The sequence below is a fragment of the Lontra canadensis genome, unplaced genomic scaffold, assembly GCF_010015895.1.
Source record: "Lontra canadensis isolate GAN:19392208 unplaced genomic scaffold, GSC_riverotter_1.0 scaffold88, whole genome shotgun sequence".
Lineage (NCBI taxonomy): Eukaryota > Metazoa > Chordata > Mammalia > Carnivora > Mustelidae > Lontra > Lontra canadensis.
The window spans coordinates 726,905-744,049 of NW_022631082.1; the positions used below are offsets into that span (position 1 = coordinate 726,905).

Below are 17,145 nucleotides of genomic sequence, written 5' to 3' on the forward strand. Positions count from 1 at the left end.
TCTGCCTGCCTCTCTGCCTGCTTGTGATCGCTGTCTCTGTCAAATAAATAAATAAAATCTTTTAAAAATAAATAAATAAGTAAACTAAGTAACTAACTAACTAACAGCTGGTAAGATGTAAAAGCCTTCTCCCAGGGCTTCTTCCATTTTTTAAGTGCACATTCCGGGGACCTTTGGGGCACGGGCAAAGCTGTGCACCCGCACCCGTCTCTAGGTCCAGAATGTCCCGTCACTGCAGAGGGAACCCCACACCCATTAAGCTGTTGCTCCCATGCCCCCCTTTTCTTTTTTCACACCCAGCAAATGCCCCTGCAAGTCCTCTGGCACCTCGCCCTGGCGCGGTGGAAAGCCCAGCCTAGCTCGGTGCCCTCCCTCTCCCCACCACCCAGCTCTGCCCCAGCCGGCATCTGGCCCTCCGTGTCCTGCTCTCGTGGGGCTCACGGCCGGATGCCGAGGCTCCCCAGATGGGCAAATCGTGCTAAGATGTCTCTCTTCCACAGGTCTGCTCCGGGCACAGAAGACCAGGAGACAAGGTGAGTGGGAAGCAGAGCTTTCTTGGTGTCTGCTTGTCCAGATGTCCCGGTGATGTCCCCACTGCGGGAGAATGGCCCCACGATTCACCGGGGCCGAGGGCCGCTGTACCGGGGAGCCAGAGAGGCGTCGGCTCCCAGGACTCCAGGGTCTCCGCTGCAGCAGGCAGCCTGTCCCTGCACACCTCCAGGGGGCGCCATCGCCATGAGGCCCCAGAGCTAAGCCACATGGCAGCCTTGACTGAGACCCCTGCCTGCAGCCAGGTCCTGGAAAACCTGGGCTACTTAATTTTAATTTTAATTTTAATTTTAATTTTAATTTTAAGTAGGCTCCAATGAGCCCACCGTGGAGCTTGAACCCCCGGCCCTGAGACTGGGAGTCCTGTGCTCTACGGACTGAGCCAGCCGGGTGCCCCAAGCCTAGGCTTTCCTACTCAGCCACGGGGACACCGTTGGCCCACGGCCTGTCCCAGGGTCCCCACCAGCTCCAGATGCCAGGAGAAGCCTCTCTGTGGGTGGGGGGTCATGGAGACCACCCCCAGGTTCAGCTTTGCTGGATGGACCCACAGAACTCGGTGAAGCTGTAGTGCTTACAATTGTGGTTGGTTGGGGGTTTTAGAAATTTTATTTTAAAGATTTTACTCATTTATTTGAGAGAGAGAGAGAGAGCATGTGCCCACAAGCAGGGGGAGCGACAGGCAGAGGCAGAGGGGGAAGCAGGCTCCCCGCAGAGCAGGGAGCCCGATGCGGGGGCTCAATCCCAGGACTCTGGGATCTGACCTGAGCCGAGGGCAGACGCTTCACCGACTGAGACCCCCAGGAGCCCCGCAATTGTGGTTTAATGCAGTGGAGGGAGCATCAGCAGTGAGCGAAGGTGCGTGACGCCAGGGCCCGGAGACACCAGGGGTGAACCTCTGGCTGTTGCCTGCCGGGGACTTACCAGACAGACCCCGGCTCTCCCAGCACCCTGTGGCCATACGCAGGACATGTTTCCAATCAGAGACTCCCCCACGTCCTGGTGTCCAGGGCATTTGTGGGGGCAGTCCCTCCGGCGTGGCTAATCACCCCCCCAGGGTCGGGCTGATCCCCACCCCCCAAATCGCACTGTCAGCACAGGCTCTCTCCCACGACCCAAGGTCCCAGGTAAACAGAGACCCTCTTGCCCGGCTGGGCACTCCAAGGACTAGGTTACCTCCCAGGATCTGGGACTCGGCTGGCTACCCCTTCCTTTGGAATGTGCAGTGTTAAGGGCTAATCCTTGACCACACCCTCTCCCCCAAATCTATGCCTTAATAGCCCCCACTGGACCCGGGAAGCCCCAAGCGGAGAGAGAAACATCGAACATGGTCTTCGACCAGCACCGCCTGGGGCACGCTGAGTGGAAATGTGTTCTCAGTGCATCCCTGAGACCGTCTCAAGCCCTGTCCTCTGAGGGAGGGGGGGGTCCGTCCACACACACAGAACAGGCAAGGAAGTCACGCACCATGAGAGAAAGCCAGCGGATACAGCAAACGGCAGAGTCAGGCCCTCCTGGGAAGCCTCAGGAAGGGTTGGTGAACTAAGGATGTGTAAACGTATTAAAGACAGGAGCACCAGGGTGGCCAGGTCGGGGAAGCGTCCGACTCTTGATCTCGGCTCAGGTCATGATCTCGGGGTCAGGAGATCGAGCCCCACATCGGGCTCCTTGCTCGGCACAGGGTCTGCGTGTCCCTCTCCTTCCCCCTCTGCCGCTCCCCTTCCCCTTTCTCTCTCTACAAATGAATAAATAATATCTTCAAACATAAAATAAAGACACAAAAGAAGAAACTGTAGGAAACAACGGATGGATGGACAGACGGACAGATGGTAGGTGCGCAGATGGCGGATGGAGGGATGAAGGACAAAGGGCTGCTTTGAAACTTCCCTCTGGTCTGCCTGGAGGCGCCGGCCCCAGGCCCGTTCTGCTACGGTGCGGAGAGAGTCGGGGGCAGGCAGCAGTAGTGCTCTTTGTGCCGAGGACACCAAAGCCGGATTCCCCACACGGCCGCTGCTTGAAAAGCGATAATAATGACCTGACCTGTGTTTATCCCTCTCTAGCCTGTCCTGAGGTGACAAGAACACAGAAAAGGACAAGAAAGAAGATTCCAGATGCCAAGAAACCTCTGTCAGACGCCCTCCGGCCCTGGACCTCATCCCCGCCTCGTCCTACATCCCCGTCTTGGGAGGATGTCCGTCTCCTCCGCCCATCTCTGAAACCCAGCATCCTTTTTAGCTGCTTGAAATTTTTTTTTTTTTAAACAACGCAGTATTCGTGTGTTCCAGAAAAGGACCTGGCTCTCAGCCCTCCGCCCTTCCACGCCCGTGAGCTCACAGCCAAGGGCAAGCAGCTCAGGGCGTGGCCTGGGTGTCCTGGACGGCTTCAGAGCCCCCTCCCACTGCACACAGTCCCGACTCGAGACCCCTCTCTTGCTTGTCAGAGGGCCCACGTTGGAGCCACCGACGCCCACCAGCTCCCTGGTCGGATCTGGACTCGTTCTTGTGCCTTTTCTCCTAGAACAGCCCCTGCCACTCTGGGCATCAGGCTTGGAAGCTCCGCCCCCAGCAGTGCCATGCCCCGGGGACCTCCCGTCGTTCCACCTCATGGGTTTTCATCTGACCGGCTCCCCCCGTCCGTCTCGTACAGCACTCCCCTTCTTTGGGAACATCGGCACCTGCAGCAGCAATGAGCTGCCAGTAATTACTGTCCCTCCCTTTCTAGAACATTCTCAAGCCCGTCTAACATGGATGCCACACCCCAGGGCAGTCCTGGTCAATACCTCCTACTGAGGGAGTGGTGTCCCCACTTGCCTGATCCCCCCCAGTGCAAGGTTGGGATGCACCCCTCAGGCTCCCGCCAAGGGCAGTGGGCTCTGAACTGCAGGAAGGAAGATACAGGGTATTACAAGTTTGGGTAGTTGGAAGTGCACTTGGGAAAGGAAGTCCCTGTGGCCTGGAAGCTGTGGGGACCCGCGTCAAAGGAGGACAATTCACCTTGGACAAAAGACAGACTTTTCTGACGCAGCCCAAACAGTGGTCAGGCGGCTGCTAGAGGTAGTGAGTTCCCCATCCGTGGAGGCATTTAAAAGGAGGCTGGGAAGTGCTTGCAAATTGTGGTCCTGTGCAGTCCCCTCCGATCTTTGAGTCTCTATTTCTATAAATCTCAGCGATAGTCGACGGGGCACCTTCTCCGGGCCCCTCCTGGCTCTGTAGCCAGCTTCTCAGCGGCCAAGATTGTGCTGAGTGTGAGGTTCTCGGCCTCAGTGGCCAAGTCAAATGCTTCTCCACCTGGGACGCTGGTGTTTGGGGGTTATTCCAAGGGCAGGAGGGAGCCAGTGGTGTTTGGTGCTGAGGGAAAGGAATGCCCAGCGTTTTGCTGCGCGGGAGAAGGTCCTGCCCTGCGTGTCTAGAAACTGACCCACCGCGAACCCCGGGGAACACTGGGGAACTGCCCCCCGTGTTGGAAAATGCCGAGTTTCTGGGTGAGGTTAGGCCCGCATCTTCTGGGTCACAGCCCTGCCCGCGGAAGGCGGGGACGCTGGGGGCCTGAGGGGGGGGGGATTAAATGTGTGTTTATGCCATGTTTCCAGACCAGAGGACAGGACCATGTTCCAGGCCCAGGGGTGTCACCTGCAGCCTGAGGCAGCAGAGGCTGGCGGGGGGCCTCTCTAGGCTGCCCTCCAAGAGGCCCCCCACCGCCCGTCTGCCTGTGGCCCTGCCCAGACCCAGGCCTGGTGGATGTCCCTCCCCAGATCAACACGTGCACCCCAGAGCTGGAGCCTGGCTGCACGCTAAGGGACAGGAACTGAGGCGTCCCACCCTGTGCCGTGGTTACCGAGCACCCAGGGAGGCGACAGAAGGACAGGAAGCGGCAGACCCCAGCCCCCCACCCCCACCCCAGAGAAGCCTGCGGCCGCACACAAAACCACTACGGGCCCAGTGTGGCCGGCCTGCCGCCCCTCCGGACCACCAGCAGCCACAGACGACAGGCAAGTGGGACCCAGGACCCCAGCTCGGCCGCGGCAGCCCCTCAGGATCAAGAGAGACGCCGGGGTGGGGGGACTGGCCCCAGGCTCGAGAAGTCCCAGCACACAGCTCCATGCAGACGGGGCCACTGCATCCGGGCCGCCTGCTGCCCGTGTGTCAGAAGTGGCTTTGCAAGCAGCAGTTGTCTCCGGGGCGGTCGTGGTCAAAACGCCAGCGGACCCCGGACTTCGTCGGAAAGGGACGCCGGTTTTCCTCCCGGGACACATGGGATGTGTCCTAAGTCGTAGGTCACACGCCCATAACGACGGCCAGTTTTGTGGTTTTAGAAACGATCTGTTATGATTACTGTCGTGATGTTCAAACGTCATCTCCATGAGCTTCGGGGATTTTTATGTGGAAATAAAGAGGGGATAACTGAGAAGGGGGGGTTCGTGTCATCTGTCCACTTCCCTGAGCTGTGGCGCTGGCCTTGGGCCGGGAGCAGATGAACCGGCCTGAACTCCCGCCTGGCGACCTCGGGAGGGTGGCCTCAGGTGACCTTGGGCAGCCTCGGGCGACCGTGGGCGACCAGCATGTGCCTCAGGTGACCTCCCAGTCCTCCCTGAAATCAAACGTAGTCAGCAGGTAGTAGTAATAATAATGCAATGATCTGTCTATGTGACTACCACTATGACTGAACGAGAAGACTGTCCACACTCGCACCAACACTTCCCACATCAGGCCGGGAGGAGGGGTCCCCAGGAGCCACTCTCTGGCTCCCAGTGGAGTCACACGGACCTCACAGGGGGAGGGCTCGGCCCCTGCCTCAGGTGCCAGTCCCCAGGAGCGGGCCCCCAGGTCCCCTGCGCTTTTGTCCCAAGTGGCCAAAAATCAGGAGTTCCCTCAACCTTCCCCCAGCAGCTCGCAGAACTCTAGAAGGTTTCTGTGCTTTTTACCTGACCATGACAAAGGATCTGACCCAGGAACAGCCAGCCAAGAGATGGGGGTGGGGGGAGGGGGGCCCGGGCGTGTGCAAGGGGAGCGTCACCCACCCGAGGCGTCCTCTCGCAGGCATGACTGGTTAACCGCTGACCGTTGGTGGTGAACCCCACCCCCGGCCTGTGGCCGTAGCTTTCCAAGCTCCCCCCACTTGCAGAAACGCAGGTGTGGGTAAAGGGCGTGTCACAAACAGCAAAAAAGACGCTGCCTTCCCCCACCCCCCCCCCAGCACTCTGGACCCTATTCAGGAACCAAGGACAACTGTTCTCCCTCTTCTCACCTAGGAAGTCCCAAGGGTTTAGGAGCTGTGTGGTGGGAGCTGGGACCGAGATGAACCTCCGTTAATCTGCCAGCTCTGGGGGTCCCACAGGGTCCCGGTTCCCCCTGCGGCTCCCAGCCTGGCGGGGGTGGAGGAAGCTTGACCCAGGGAACCAGGGTCTCCCTGGGGACCAGGACTAGGGGCCAGGCCCTGCCCCGGAAAGAGGGGTCTTCTCTGATCGGAGACCCGATGGGGAAGCAGCAGCCAGCCCAGCCAGCGGACAGGTGGAGGGCGTCCCCAGCAGAGGGCCCAGCCCGGGGAAAGGCGTGGGGGCCAGGTCAGCGGCACTGGTGTTACTGGGACCCAGAGCTCAGTGAGGACCTGGTCTCTCTCCCTCTCTTCTAAATTTACCATTGGTGGCATTTAGAACTTTCGCGACATTGCACAACCATCACCACTATCTAGTTCCAGAACATTCCATCTCCACCAAAGGGAAACCCAGGAGCAGTCACCCCCTGAGGCCCCGGCACTCACTAACCTATTTTCTGTGGATTTGCCTGTTCTGGACGTTTCACATAAAGGAATCGAACACTTGACCTGTGGGCTTGTCTGGGGACAGGCGGGTCGCACTGTGTCAGGCGAGTGGACACCAGGCCTCAAGGAGGCGCCCTGTCTGGGCATGTAAACTGTCACCTGTGCTCTAGGCTTCCTGCCCCACAAGGAAGCTCCCAGGAAGTTCTTGCTGCTGGAATTTGGTCAGAGGCCGCACCCCGGAACGAGCGTCCCCGCCTGGCCACCAGCCAGGCACCCGAGGGAGCTTGGGGTCACGGGCAGCCACTCTGGCAGTCAAGGAAACAGAGGTCCAGAAGGGGCTGGAGGTGGGAGGACACAGGTGGGGTCCCCTATTCACACTGTCTCTGGAGGCTGCCTTCCAAGTGGCGGTCACGGCGCCTGCAACCTCTCCTAACCTCTGCATCAGGTCAGTCCCGGCTGGAGCCGTGCGGGGAGTCCTTTACGACCAGCTGACCCGGTGGCAGGCTCTCTGTGTCCCTCGGCTGTCTTGGCCACTGTGGTCCTGCCGGCGGAATCAGGGCAGGGAGGTCACGGAAGTCATGGGGGACACACAGGCCACCACAGCGGGGAAGACCTTAGTGTCGCATCAGGGGACATGCGTGGCTTTACAGCTGAAGGGAACCGGCTCGATGGATGGAGAGTCGCTGAGAGGAGACACGGGTGGGGTGGCCGGGAGGTTTTGGCTAAACGGCCTTGGCAGGATTCGTGCTGAAATTGGGCTCTCAGGGCGGAGCTCCAGGGTGAGACCCGTCGGAAGGGAGCTCGGAGGAGATGGCCTCCGTCCAGGGCAGTGGGGAGGACTTGTGACTGACCACGTGTGGGGCCCACCAGAGAGTATAAAGTCCAGGAGACCCACCCCTGTGGGTGGCCTGTGGGGAATGGGGGATGGAGATGGGGGCACGCACCTCTCTGGGAGTCCTGGCTCGGCCTCCAGGGGCCGCCTCATGAGCCAGGAAGGGACGGGATCCTGGAGCTGGGGGAGCGGCAGCTGTGAAGGCCTCTGGAGATCACGGTCAGGGGCCCCGTCTTCGCATTCTAACAGCTTCTGCTCACCCGTGGCCTTGGTTTCCCCATTTGTTCCACAGAGTGGAATGATTCAATGACCTCCCATCGTTCCTCTTTCTCTAATTCCTTCCCTACCATTTAGGGGGCCCCTGTCTTTGGTGAGTCCTGCCTTATTGGGGAGGGGGGACACAGAGGAGAACAAGATACACCTGGCACTCCCTGTGTAGAGGGAGGGGGTAAAGGAAGAAGAAAGACTTCCTGAAGGAGGGGACGTCCAAGCTGACACACAATGGTTTAGGCAAAGTAGGACACAGGGAGGAGACTTAGATAAGACCGAAGGGGTTCTGGAAGCTCCTTCTGCCCATGGGTCCTGTCTCTGTGCTGTAATAAGCACTTTTTAGCACAGGGGGAAAAAAAAAAAAAGATGAAGGGTTCAAGGAAGCAAATATAGCACATGCAAAGGTCCTGGGGCAGCAGCTCTGGCAGCAGAGGGGAAGAGAAATGATGAGTAGGGGCAGGGCATCCTCCCCCTCTCTGTCTCTCCCTAACTCCCTTCACAAAACCTCCTGGAGGAGGGGGCTCAAGCCCAAAGAGAGCCTCCCTCCTGAGGGTTGGGGCCATCTGCCTCCCGCCATGAAGATGAGGACAGCAAGGCCCAGAGAGTCAAGGGTGTGGCCAAACTCCCCAGCTGGTCAGTGGCAGGATCCTTAACCAGCGGTTCACTAAGTGTATGGCGACTCCCTGGGGCAGGAGGCGGGGGTGGTCCCTGAGACCCTATCAGGTCGTCCTCAAGGTCAAAATCATGCATGGGCAAAAGGTCCATTCAGAGTGCAAAAACAGAAGAGTGGATTTGGCTGGAATTGAGGACACAAGAGAACAACTCACCTTCTGAAATCCCCACGACCCTCCTGCTGTCCCCACAGGTCCTGTCTCTCTGAACAAACCGGAAAAAGTCTCAGCTTTTTTCTGCAATGGAGGTGAAATTTACCTAACACACAACTGACCGTGTGAAAGCGTGCGATTCGGTGGCATTTAGGGCATGCCCAATGCTATGCGGCCACCACCTCTGTACAGTTCCCCAACTTCCTCGTCAGCCCACAAAGCAGCCCCATCCCCGTCAGCTGTCATTTCCCCCTTTCCCTCCAGTCCCCGGTCCCCACGATCCCCCTTCCCGTCCATGGAGGGACTTGGTATGGGCATGTCACACGCATGGACTCACACCCCGTGTGGCCGGCCATCTGTGTCTAGGTTCCTCCCTGAGCATCGTGGGCTCGGGTCCGTCCCCGGGGCCGCACGTGGGGGCGTCTCGCCCCTGTTCCTGACTGGGTGACCTGCCCGTGCGGACACAGCGTGTGGGTCCGTTCATCAGCTGACCGACATTCGGGGCGTGTCCATCGGTCACAACAATGCCTCCTGCTTTGCACACTCAGGTCCAAGCTCCTGTAGGGACATCAGACCCCCTTTCTCTTGCGCAGACAGTGGAGACACGGAATCCTGGGCCCCGTGGGAATCCTCAGCTCGGTGTTCCGAGGAGCAGCCAGACTGCCCCCACGGCGGCTGCCGCACTGTCCACACCCACCGGCCGCGCACCAGGGTTTCCGTCTGTCCCCGTCCTCGCCGGCCCTTGCTACCATCTGTCCTGACACCAGCCGTCCTTGTGGGTGTGGATTTTGAGCCGCGATTCCTTCAGGACCAGGGAGGGGAGCATCTTTGCTCGGACGTCTTCTGCAGAGAAGGGTCCGGTCACGCCCCCTCACCCATTTTCAGACTGGGTCCTGTCTTTCTGTCGCCGTGCCGTGAGAGCCCTTTCTGCCCCCCTGTCACTCAGCCCTTCGCTGATCTATGAACCGCAAATATGTCCCCATTGTCTTCCTCGTGTTCGATGCCTACGCGTCCCGCTCTGAGTAGCACCCGCGGGGCACGGGGCCATCGTGAGGCCACAGGCTTGCAGCCAGCAGGCAAGTAGCTGGACACGCGCTCTGTCCCAGCGGCCCGCAGCCCAGGGGCGCCCAATCGGTGGGGTCCCCTTTCTCCGTGGTGGCGCCGTCCCTGACCTTGTTCTTGTCCCCCGAGCTTTGCTCCCAGCACCACCCTTGGGCCATGTGGGTGTCATTCATCCCTGCCCATCTCCCTCCCCGCTGTCCCAGGTCCCTTCAACCCCTGCAAGGGCCACCGTGTACCCAGAGCATAAACAGGAGTTGAGACCAACGGCGAGGAAGCGGGTAAGCCCCTGAGGCACGCGGGCCAGCGCCTCCCCATCTGGGAGAACTGGAAGTCCCTCCTGCAGTCCCACTGCCCGTGCCTCTTGCTGGTACCCCGGCGGCCACTCCGGTCCAGCAGTGTGACTCGCAGGTCAGCTTCCTTGGGACTCAGCAGCCTGCCCCCTTCCCCGGCGGGGCCCACCTGCTTCCTGACAGCCCCCCAGGGCCCCTGGTTTCGGTGTATCCGCATGGCAGGAGGTCCCGTGAGGGGCGTTTCCACTGAGTCCCACTGAGTCCCGGAAGTCACTCAGGACTCACTCCTGAACCCCTTCTAGGGGTATTTGGGGGCAGAACTCAGTCCTGGTTTCTTAACCAGGGGGTCCAGCCTGTGGTGTTGGAGGCCTGGGCAGTCACCATCTCCATTGGTTGGACCCATGCAGATGTGTCCCGAGGGGCTGGGTGGGGGCCCTTGGGGCCTCAGTTGCCCCAGAGAGGAAATTTCTTGTGAGCTTTCAAAGACACTGCAGCATGGCCCAGAGTGGGGACTGGGAAGTCGGCCAAGCCTGAGTGTGCCCCTGGCTCTCGGCCGTGTCCCCAGCGCCTGCTCTGTGATCGGAACACAGCTCTGTCACAAGGCTTTCGTGGAAGCTTTCGTGGCCCAGGAACCACGTCTCCCTGAGCCCCCCCACCAAACCCTGGAGGGACAAGCTCACATCTGCACCCATCTCACAGCTGGGGAGACTGAGGCTCCCAGACCATCAGTGCCTGGCAAAGCTGGAATTTGAACAGGGCCCTCCCCGGAACCATTCTCTTTGCTCGTGGGAGCCTGGAAGACTCCACGGAGACTGGAGCTGGGGGGAGGAGGCACGTGGGGATGGGGGTTCCCCTTGACTGGAGGGCGTTGCCCATGGCCGGCTGTGGACCTCAAACCACCCACCCCTCTCAATCCAGAAGGGCGGGAAAAACCCGCCGTGGGTTAGACAAAGCGAAAGAACTTATGGAAAGGCTCATCCCTGGACGGGAAGGAGGCTCGTGGGTTCTGGGGGCTGGGGAAGGGGGCTCTGATGGCAGATGGAATTGGGGTTTCTTTTTGGGGTGACAGAATGTTCTAGAACTCAGAACTTGTAGTGGCACGGCCGTGGGGATGCACCAAAGGCCAGGGAATTGTTCACTTAAAAACGTCTAATTTTATGTGTCTTTCCCCTGGGAAACCACTCACTTCTTCCGCCCCAGACTGGCAGGCCCACTTGGCCGCCACTGCCCCTTCTAAACACAGCCTTCCTGCCCCCAGTACTCATGCAACTTAGCAAAATCCCCGCTGCCCTCCTTCGTCCTGGGGCCCCCAGACCCATCGCAGAGCCAGACACAGACGAGGAGGAGCTAAGTGGACTGACGGGTGGGCAGGCGGAGGGCAGCGGGCCTGGGAGGACCCCATGCTCTTGGCCTTGTGGCCACCCCCACCCCTGACACGAAGACGCCGTCCACATAGGATGACCGACCTTCCCAACTTGTCAGGACATTCTTGGTCTCAGCTCTGGAAGCCCTGAGTCCCCGGAAACCTTTGAGAACCAGGCACCCAGGGAGGGGCTGTGCTGGGTCAGCGTATGCCCAGCCCCTCCCAGAGGCCACAGACAAGAGGCGGGAAGGTCTGTGCATCAGGGTCAGGAGGAACCGGCCCCCGAGCCCCGGCCACGCACGCGCTGTGCGCCTAACAGCTCGGGACCCTGCAAACTTGGACCCTTGAGTGGGTCTTGAATCTGTAAAGTCCTCAGGTCAAACAGACAAAATCAAAACCTTTCAAAAGACACTCATATGAACTCCACTGTGTCCCCCCAAATTCATATGTTGACACCCAACATCCCAGGAGCTCAGAATGTGACTGTACTTGGAGGGGGTTCAATTAAAGTGAAGCCAGTGGGGCAGCGGGGAGAAGGGGGCGGCCGGCTTCATCGGAGGAGCGAGCAACTCTGGATCCCAGGGTGGTGAGTTCAAGCCCCACAGTAGGGGCTTGAATAAAATCCTTAAAAAATAAATGAGTTCACGAGAGTGGGTGGGCCCTGAGCCCACGTGTCGTGTGTCCTTGCAGGGGAGGCACTCAGGACAGGAGCACCCACGGGGAGGACACGGGGAGGAGACGGCCGAGTGGAGTCCTCGAAGGAAGCAGACCCGCAAACCCAGGGACAGGAAGTGGGTTGCTGGGTGCCTGGGGCTGGGGACGGGCCTGTTTTTTCCAGAAGAATAAAATGGACAACAGCTGACGGTTGTCCCACCCCGCGAATATACAAAAAAAAAGAAAAAATTGTGTGTGGGGGACGCCTGGATGACTCAGTAGTTCAGCATCTGCCTTTGGCTCAGGTCATGATCCCAGGGTCCTGGGTTCGAGTCCCACATCGGGCTCCCTGCTCAGTGAGGAGCCTGCTTCTCCCTCCCCCTGCTTGGGCTCACTCTCTTGCTCTGTCTCTCTCTCTCTCTGTCAAATAAATAAATAAAATCTTTAAGAAAATAAAATAAAGGGACGCCTGGGTGGCTCAGTTGGTTAAGCAGCTGCCTTCGGCTCAGGTCATGATCCCAGCGTCCTGGGATCGAGTCCCACATCGGGCTCCTTGCTCGTCAGGGAACCTGCTTCTCCCTCTGCCTCTGCCTGCCATTCTGTCTGCCTGTGCTCGCTCTCTCTCCCTCTCTCTCTCTGACAAATAAATAAATAAAATCTTTAAAAAAAAAAAAAAAAGAAAAGAAAAAAGAGAGAAAGTTCTGGAAACAGGTGGTGTGGGAGGCTGAACGGCGGTGTGAGCTTGATGTCCCTGGGCTGTGCACGTAGAGACGGTTCAAGGGGTACGTCTCGCGTCGTGTGTCTTACCGTAGTTAAAAACGATGGCAACAGTAGCAGTAAGGTGACTTCCTCATCCCAGTTTGCCCAGAACCTTCCTGGTTTCAGGGCTGAAAGTTCCCTCTCCTGGCAGACTTGGCCAGTCAGTCACCTCAATCGAGGGCCAGGACCTCAGTAGGTCCGATTATCCTGTGACCCATCTCTCCAGGGCTCAGAGAGGGAGATCGCACCGCCCAGATCGCCCAGCAGAACCGAGATTTGAACTCCAGTCTGTCCAACGCTGACCCCATGGCCTTTTCCGGCACAGACGGTGGGGACAGGATGCTCCCCCCGTCTGGCCATCTGGCCTTCTGCGCTTCCCCGGGAAGGGTTGTCTCTTCCCTCTGAAACCAGCATGGCCCTGGCTGGGCAGATCTGGGCAGGGTGCTGATGTCCGTCCGACGAGCCCGGACCTCTCCTGCAGCACCTGCCTTCCCCGGACAGACCCTCAGACAAACCCGCCGCTCCCCTCCCGTGCCCACCGGGCACCCCTCAGGTGCAGCCCTCAGTCGGTGCCCAGGGCTCTCCCTGCCGAGGCCCAGGACGGGACACCCTGAGCTGGGGCAGCCCAGAGCGGGCATGTGTGGCTCCAAATCCAGCTGTCTCAGCCACCTGCTGTTGAGATGTCCCCAGGCAGGTGACCGTGCCGTCTCCATGCCTCACTGCCCTCCCCTGTGAGTTCAGGGAGGTCTCATGTGGCCATGCTGAGGAGCTCCAGCCCTGCCCGCCCTTAGGCCATCCTATGAGTTTGGGGACACTACTGTCCCCAGCTAGACCCCTGCCCAGCATTCAGGAGGGCACCTCACTCTCTATGCCACCCCCTCCAACAGGTACAGTGTATCCCTCTCTTGCAGAAGGGGAAACTGAGGCCGGGGGGGTGGGCTTTCTGCCTGTGGTCAGGCACAAAACATGGAGATGGGGCTCCAGGCCAGGTTGGAGCGTTGGAGCACCAGGGCCCCGGGCAGGGTCCAATGCCCTGTGCCTGGGGCCAGAGGCAGAACCCCGTCACCTCTGGGTGCCCCTTTCCCGGGGAGGAGCCCCCCCAGTCTTCTGGTTTCCCAGGACCCCCACGGAGTCCCTGGAGGGCCCTCCTAAGGCCGTTCTTTCTCGTGCCCCCCACCGCGGCTGCAGCTCCCGGCCCCTGCCCCCCTGTTCTATCCTAGTACATCCTGATACCCCAAGTGTGTCACTCACATCCGGGAGCACTCAGCCGGCACCCCCACTCCACCACCGTCCCCATGGAGCCAGAGCGATCACCCTACAGCTCTCCACCTGTGCACCCCATCCTTCCAGCCACCAGGCCCCAGTGGGGGCGTCCTTAGGGCTGCTGGGGCCAGCAGTAAGAGCAAGCCGATGGGGACAGAAGACCACATGACCTCTGCAACCTCCCAGGTCTGCCAGGGCCTTCTGGGGAGACCCAGGAGGCCCAAGAAATGGCCTCATCACCTCCCTGTCCCCTTTAAGCCTCTCTGGCATTTGAAACTGTCAGGAGCAGCTGAGTCCCAGGAGGGGAGGGACGGCAGGGGTGGAGCAGCTGACTCAGGCCAGGAGGGTAAGTCCCCTCTGGCTCCATATAAATCCTGGGGGTGGGGCAGGCGGGGGACACCAGGGGGCCTGGGGGCAGGGGTGGTGGGCAGGGGGGCCGGGGAGGAAGTCCTGACCTCAACTCCAGCTCCCTCCGGGAGGGAAAGCAGCGCCAAGGGCAGCTCGCCCTGAGACACCAGCGTTCTGGTGACTCCTAGCCCGGGGCAGGAGGTCCCTGGCTCTGTCCTGTCTAGGACAAGGGGAATCAGGGAGAAAGGTCACCCCCCTTTCCTCTTCCTCCTCCTCGCTGCCCTCTTCCCTGTGGGGACAGGCCCCCAAACCGCCAGGGGCTACTGAGTGCCACAGAGTGGGTGTCTCAGATGTCCCTCGCGTGAGGTCCTTGAACCCCGCCCTGCAGCTCACTTTGCAGGCGGCTGGGTGGGGCTGACTCTTCAGGGGCTGCCCGGGTTATCCACGGCTGTACCCAGTGTGGTCCGGAGCGTGGCCTCCGTGGACGTGGCCGCCCCAGCCCTTCTCCCCGCACCTGCTCGCAACCCCTGGTCCGGGGCACAGGGCGAGAAGCTGGTCACTGACCTAGGAGAGGGGACAGCGCTCGGCGGACCCAGCATGGGGTCCCAATTCCTACACCCCCGACGGCTCCCCGCCCCTGGATCTAACAAGACTCGCGAAGCCCCCAACACCCCTGTCGCCCACCCTTGGCTGCCGCCCCAGAGGACAGTTGGGCCCGTGGTCCCTGAGGGAGGGCGGACGGCGCAGCAGAGAGAAGAGGCATGTCGACCGCCAGCCCGGAGCCCTGCAGAGAGCGGGACGGGTCCCAGGCTGGGGGGCAGGCGTGAGGGCTGCACCACGTGGGCCGCCCACGGCACCTGCCACGGATGAGCCCCCAGCCCTCCCCCCAGGGCAGGTCATGGCTCCTGCTTCTGCCCTGCAGCCTTGGGATCATTCCGACAAGCCAACCTCACCCTCCCCGGGAACCAGGGCCAGCGCTGCCATGTCACTGCGGAGCCCGCCTCCCGCTGACCCTGTCCCCGAGTGCATCCCCCGTGTGGCCTGAGGGGCTGTAGGCTCCTGCTCCCCCAGGCTGTGTGTGTGGAGAATATATGGCTTCGGGTCTCATCGGCCCACTATCCAATGCTGTCAGGGGGTGGGCCCACTATCCCCCTACCCCATAGCGGGACGTCCACCCTAACAGGGTGACAAGGAGTGGATTTAAACCCAAGACCCTCCCTGACCCACTGGCCCACAGGTCAACAGCCAGCCACAGCCCGCACTTCTTTTTTTTTTTTTTTAAGATTTTATTTATTTATTTGATAGACGGAGATCACAAGCAGGCAGACAGGCAACCAGACAGGCAGGCAGAGAGAGGGGGAAGCAGGCTCCCTGCTGGGCAGAGACCCCCGACTCGGGGCTCGATCCCAGGACCCCAAGATCACGACCCGAGCTGAAGGCATTGGTTTTAACCCACTGAGCCACCCAGACGCCCCTCACAGCCCGCACTTCTGTCCCCACCCAGCCTGCGCTCCCAGTGCCAGGTTGCTGCATGCCCACCAGAGTTCCACCATCCACGACACGTGGCCTGGCTGAAGCCCCCCGGGGCTGCCCGCGTGGCCGCCCACAGCTGCTTGCTCGTCCTCAGCATTTCGAGCCACGGCAGCTGGGAACCGAGGCTCAGCAGGGGACAGGGGCTCTCTGGACACTCCGGGAAGGGGAGGCACAGCCAACTGAGGTCCGGCCCCAGCCTGCCTCGCTCCTGAGGGATTGTTGTGCCCACTGCCTTCCAAAGAGGGACAGCCCCCTCCCCAGACAAAACTGCCCAAAAGAAGAGACAAGATTGCCCACAAGGCAGGGAGCTGCGGACATCACTGCCCACCCCCACCAATGCAGTGCAAGCCCCTGCCTACAGGGTCCCTGAAGCCATCTGCCCCACATGGGCCCCGGGACCCCCTCCTCTGCCTCACCCTGGGTCCCAGCCCCTCTCCACCCTCTTGTTTGCTGGCCGCCAGCCTGGCCAAGCGGCTTTTTGCCCTTGTGGGGAACTTCCTGGCAGGGCTCCCCACTGCCCACCATGCCTCATGCTGCTGGTGGGAGCCCGCTGGGCCCAATTCTGCAGGGGTGGCAAGGCCAGGGCTCGGTTGGGGGCCAGCAGAGAATGTGTCCTCAGCCTGGAAATCACAGCACCGACAGCTCCCGGCCTGAGGGAGTCGGGGGATGGAAACGGCCAGTACAAGCAGACTGGAGAATCCAGCACCAGGGCCACTTGCGAGATGCTCCATGGGTGCCCCGCCCCGGCCCCCTGCGGTTCTGGGGTCATAAGTCTGAAATACAGGTGGGGCCGGCCACATGGCCCGCTGGGATCCAGGGGAGCCTCCTTCCTGCCCCGCCAGCCCCTGCTGAGGCCGGAGGTCCTTGGCTCCCCACCCCCCACCCCCAGCTACAGACGCGAGCACAGCTCCGATCTCCGTCCCACTCACGATCGCCTCCATGTCCTTAGGACGCCTGTCACTGGGTCTGCTGTCCAACCTCATCTATGCCCATGACCACTGTGAACACCCTGCTTTCAAATGAGGTCCCGTCCCCAGGTCCCAGGGTTTAGGAGCTGCTGTCTTTGTTTGCAACACACTTCAACCCCCAGGAGCCACCCTGCGTCTCCCCCCCACCCCCTATTATCCTTCTGTCAACTGGACCCGGGGTCCCTCCGCGGCTGACCAGGATCTAAGAGAACGTTCTATTCTCTCCTCCCACGACGCTCCTGACACCAAGTGTGGAGCTGCCTGGGGTCAGAGCTGACCCCACAGGCTCGGGGCTCTGCCCCACACACCTGCCCCCATCCCAAGTCCAAGCCTCCTACACTTCCGACTGACTGGTTTTCAAACTGGGGCTCCCAGCAGCCCTCCTTGGAGTCAATAATTTGATAGAACAGCTCATGGGTTATCTAATTCCTAGATTATCCGCTGATTATAAAGGACCTCACTCGGGAACAGCCAGGCAAAAGAGGAGTGCAGGGCAAGGTGTTGGGAGGTGTTAACAAACTTACCCATTTTCAGCGGCGGGAAGCACACTCACCCTGTCCTGAGACCACCCCCACCCTCTATCTCCAGAACTTTCCATCTCCCCACACGGAGACTCTGTCCCCACGGATCATGGACTCCCCACCCCTGCCCCAGCCCTGGCTCCCACCCTCTCCTC

The 17,145-nt window shown here is 60.5% G+C and overlaps 1 protein-coding gene across 3 annotated transcripts in view; it reads left to right on the forward strand.

Annotated features, from left to right (window-relative positions):
• ATCAY (ATCAY kinesin light chain interacting caytaxin) overlaps window positions 1-3,912 on the forward strand; it is a 29,108-nt gene extending 25,196 nt beyond the window's left edge. For all 3 annotated transcript variants that reach the window (XM_032883563.1, XM_032883566.1, XM_032883564.1), the window contains 2 exons: window positions 501-533; window positions 2,607-3,912. In XM_032883563.1, the coding sequence (XP_032739454.1) occupies window positions 501-533; window positions 2,607-2,616 (43 nt within the window). In that variant the 3' untranslated portion in view covers window positions 2,617-3,912. The remainder of the gene's footprint in view (window positions 1-500; window positions 534-2,606) is intronic.
• The last annotated feature ends 13,233 nt before the right edge of the window (window positions 3,913-17,145 follow it).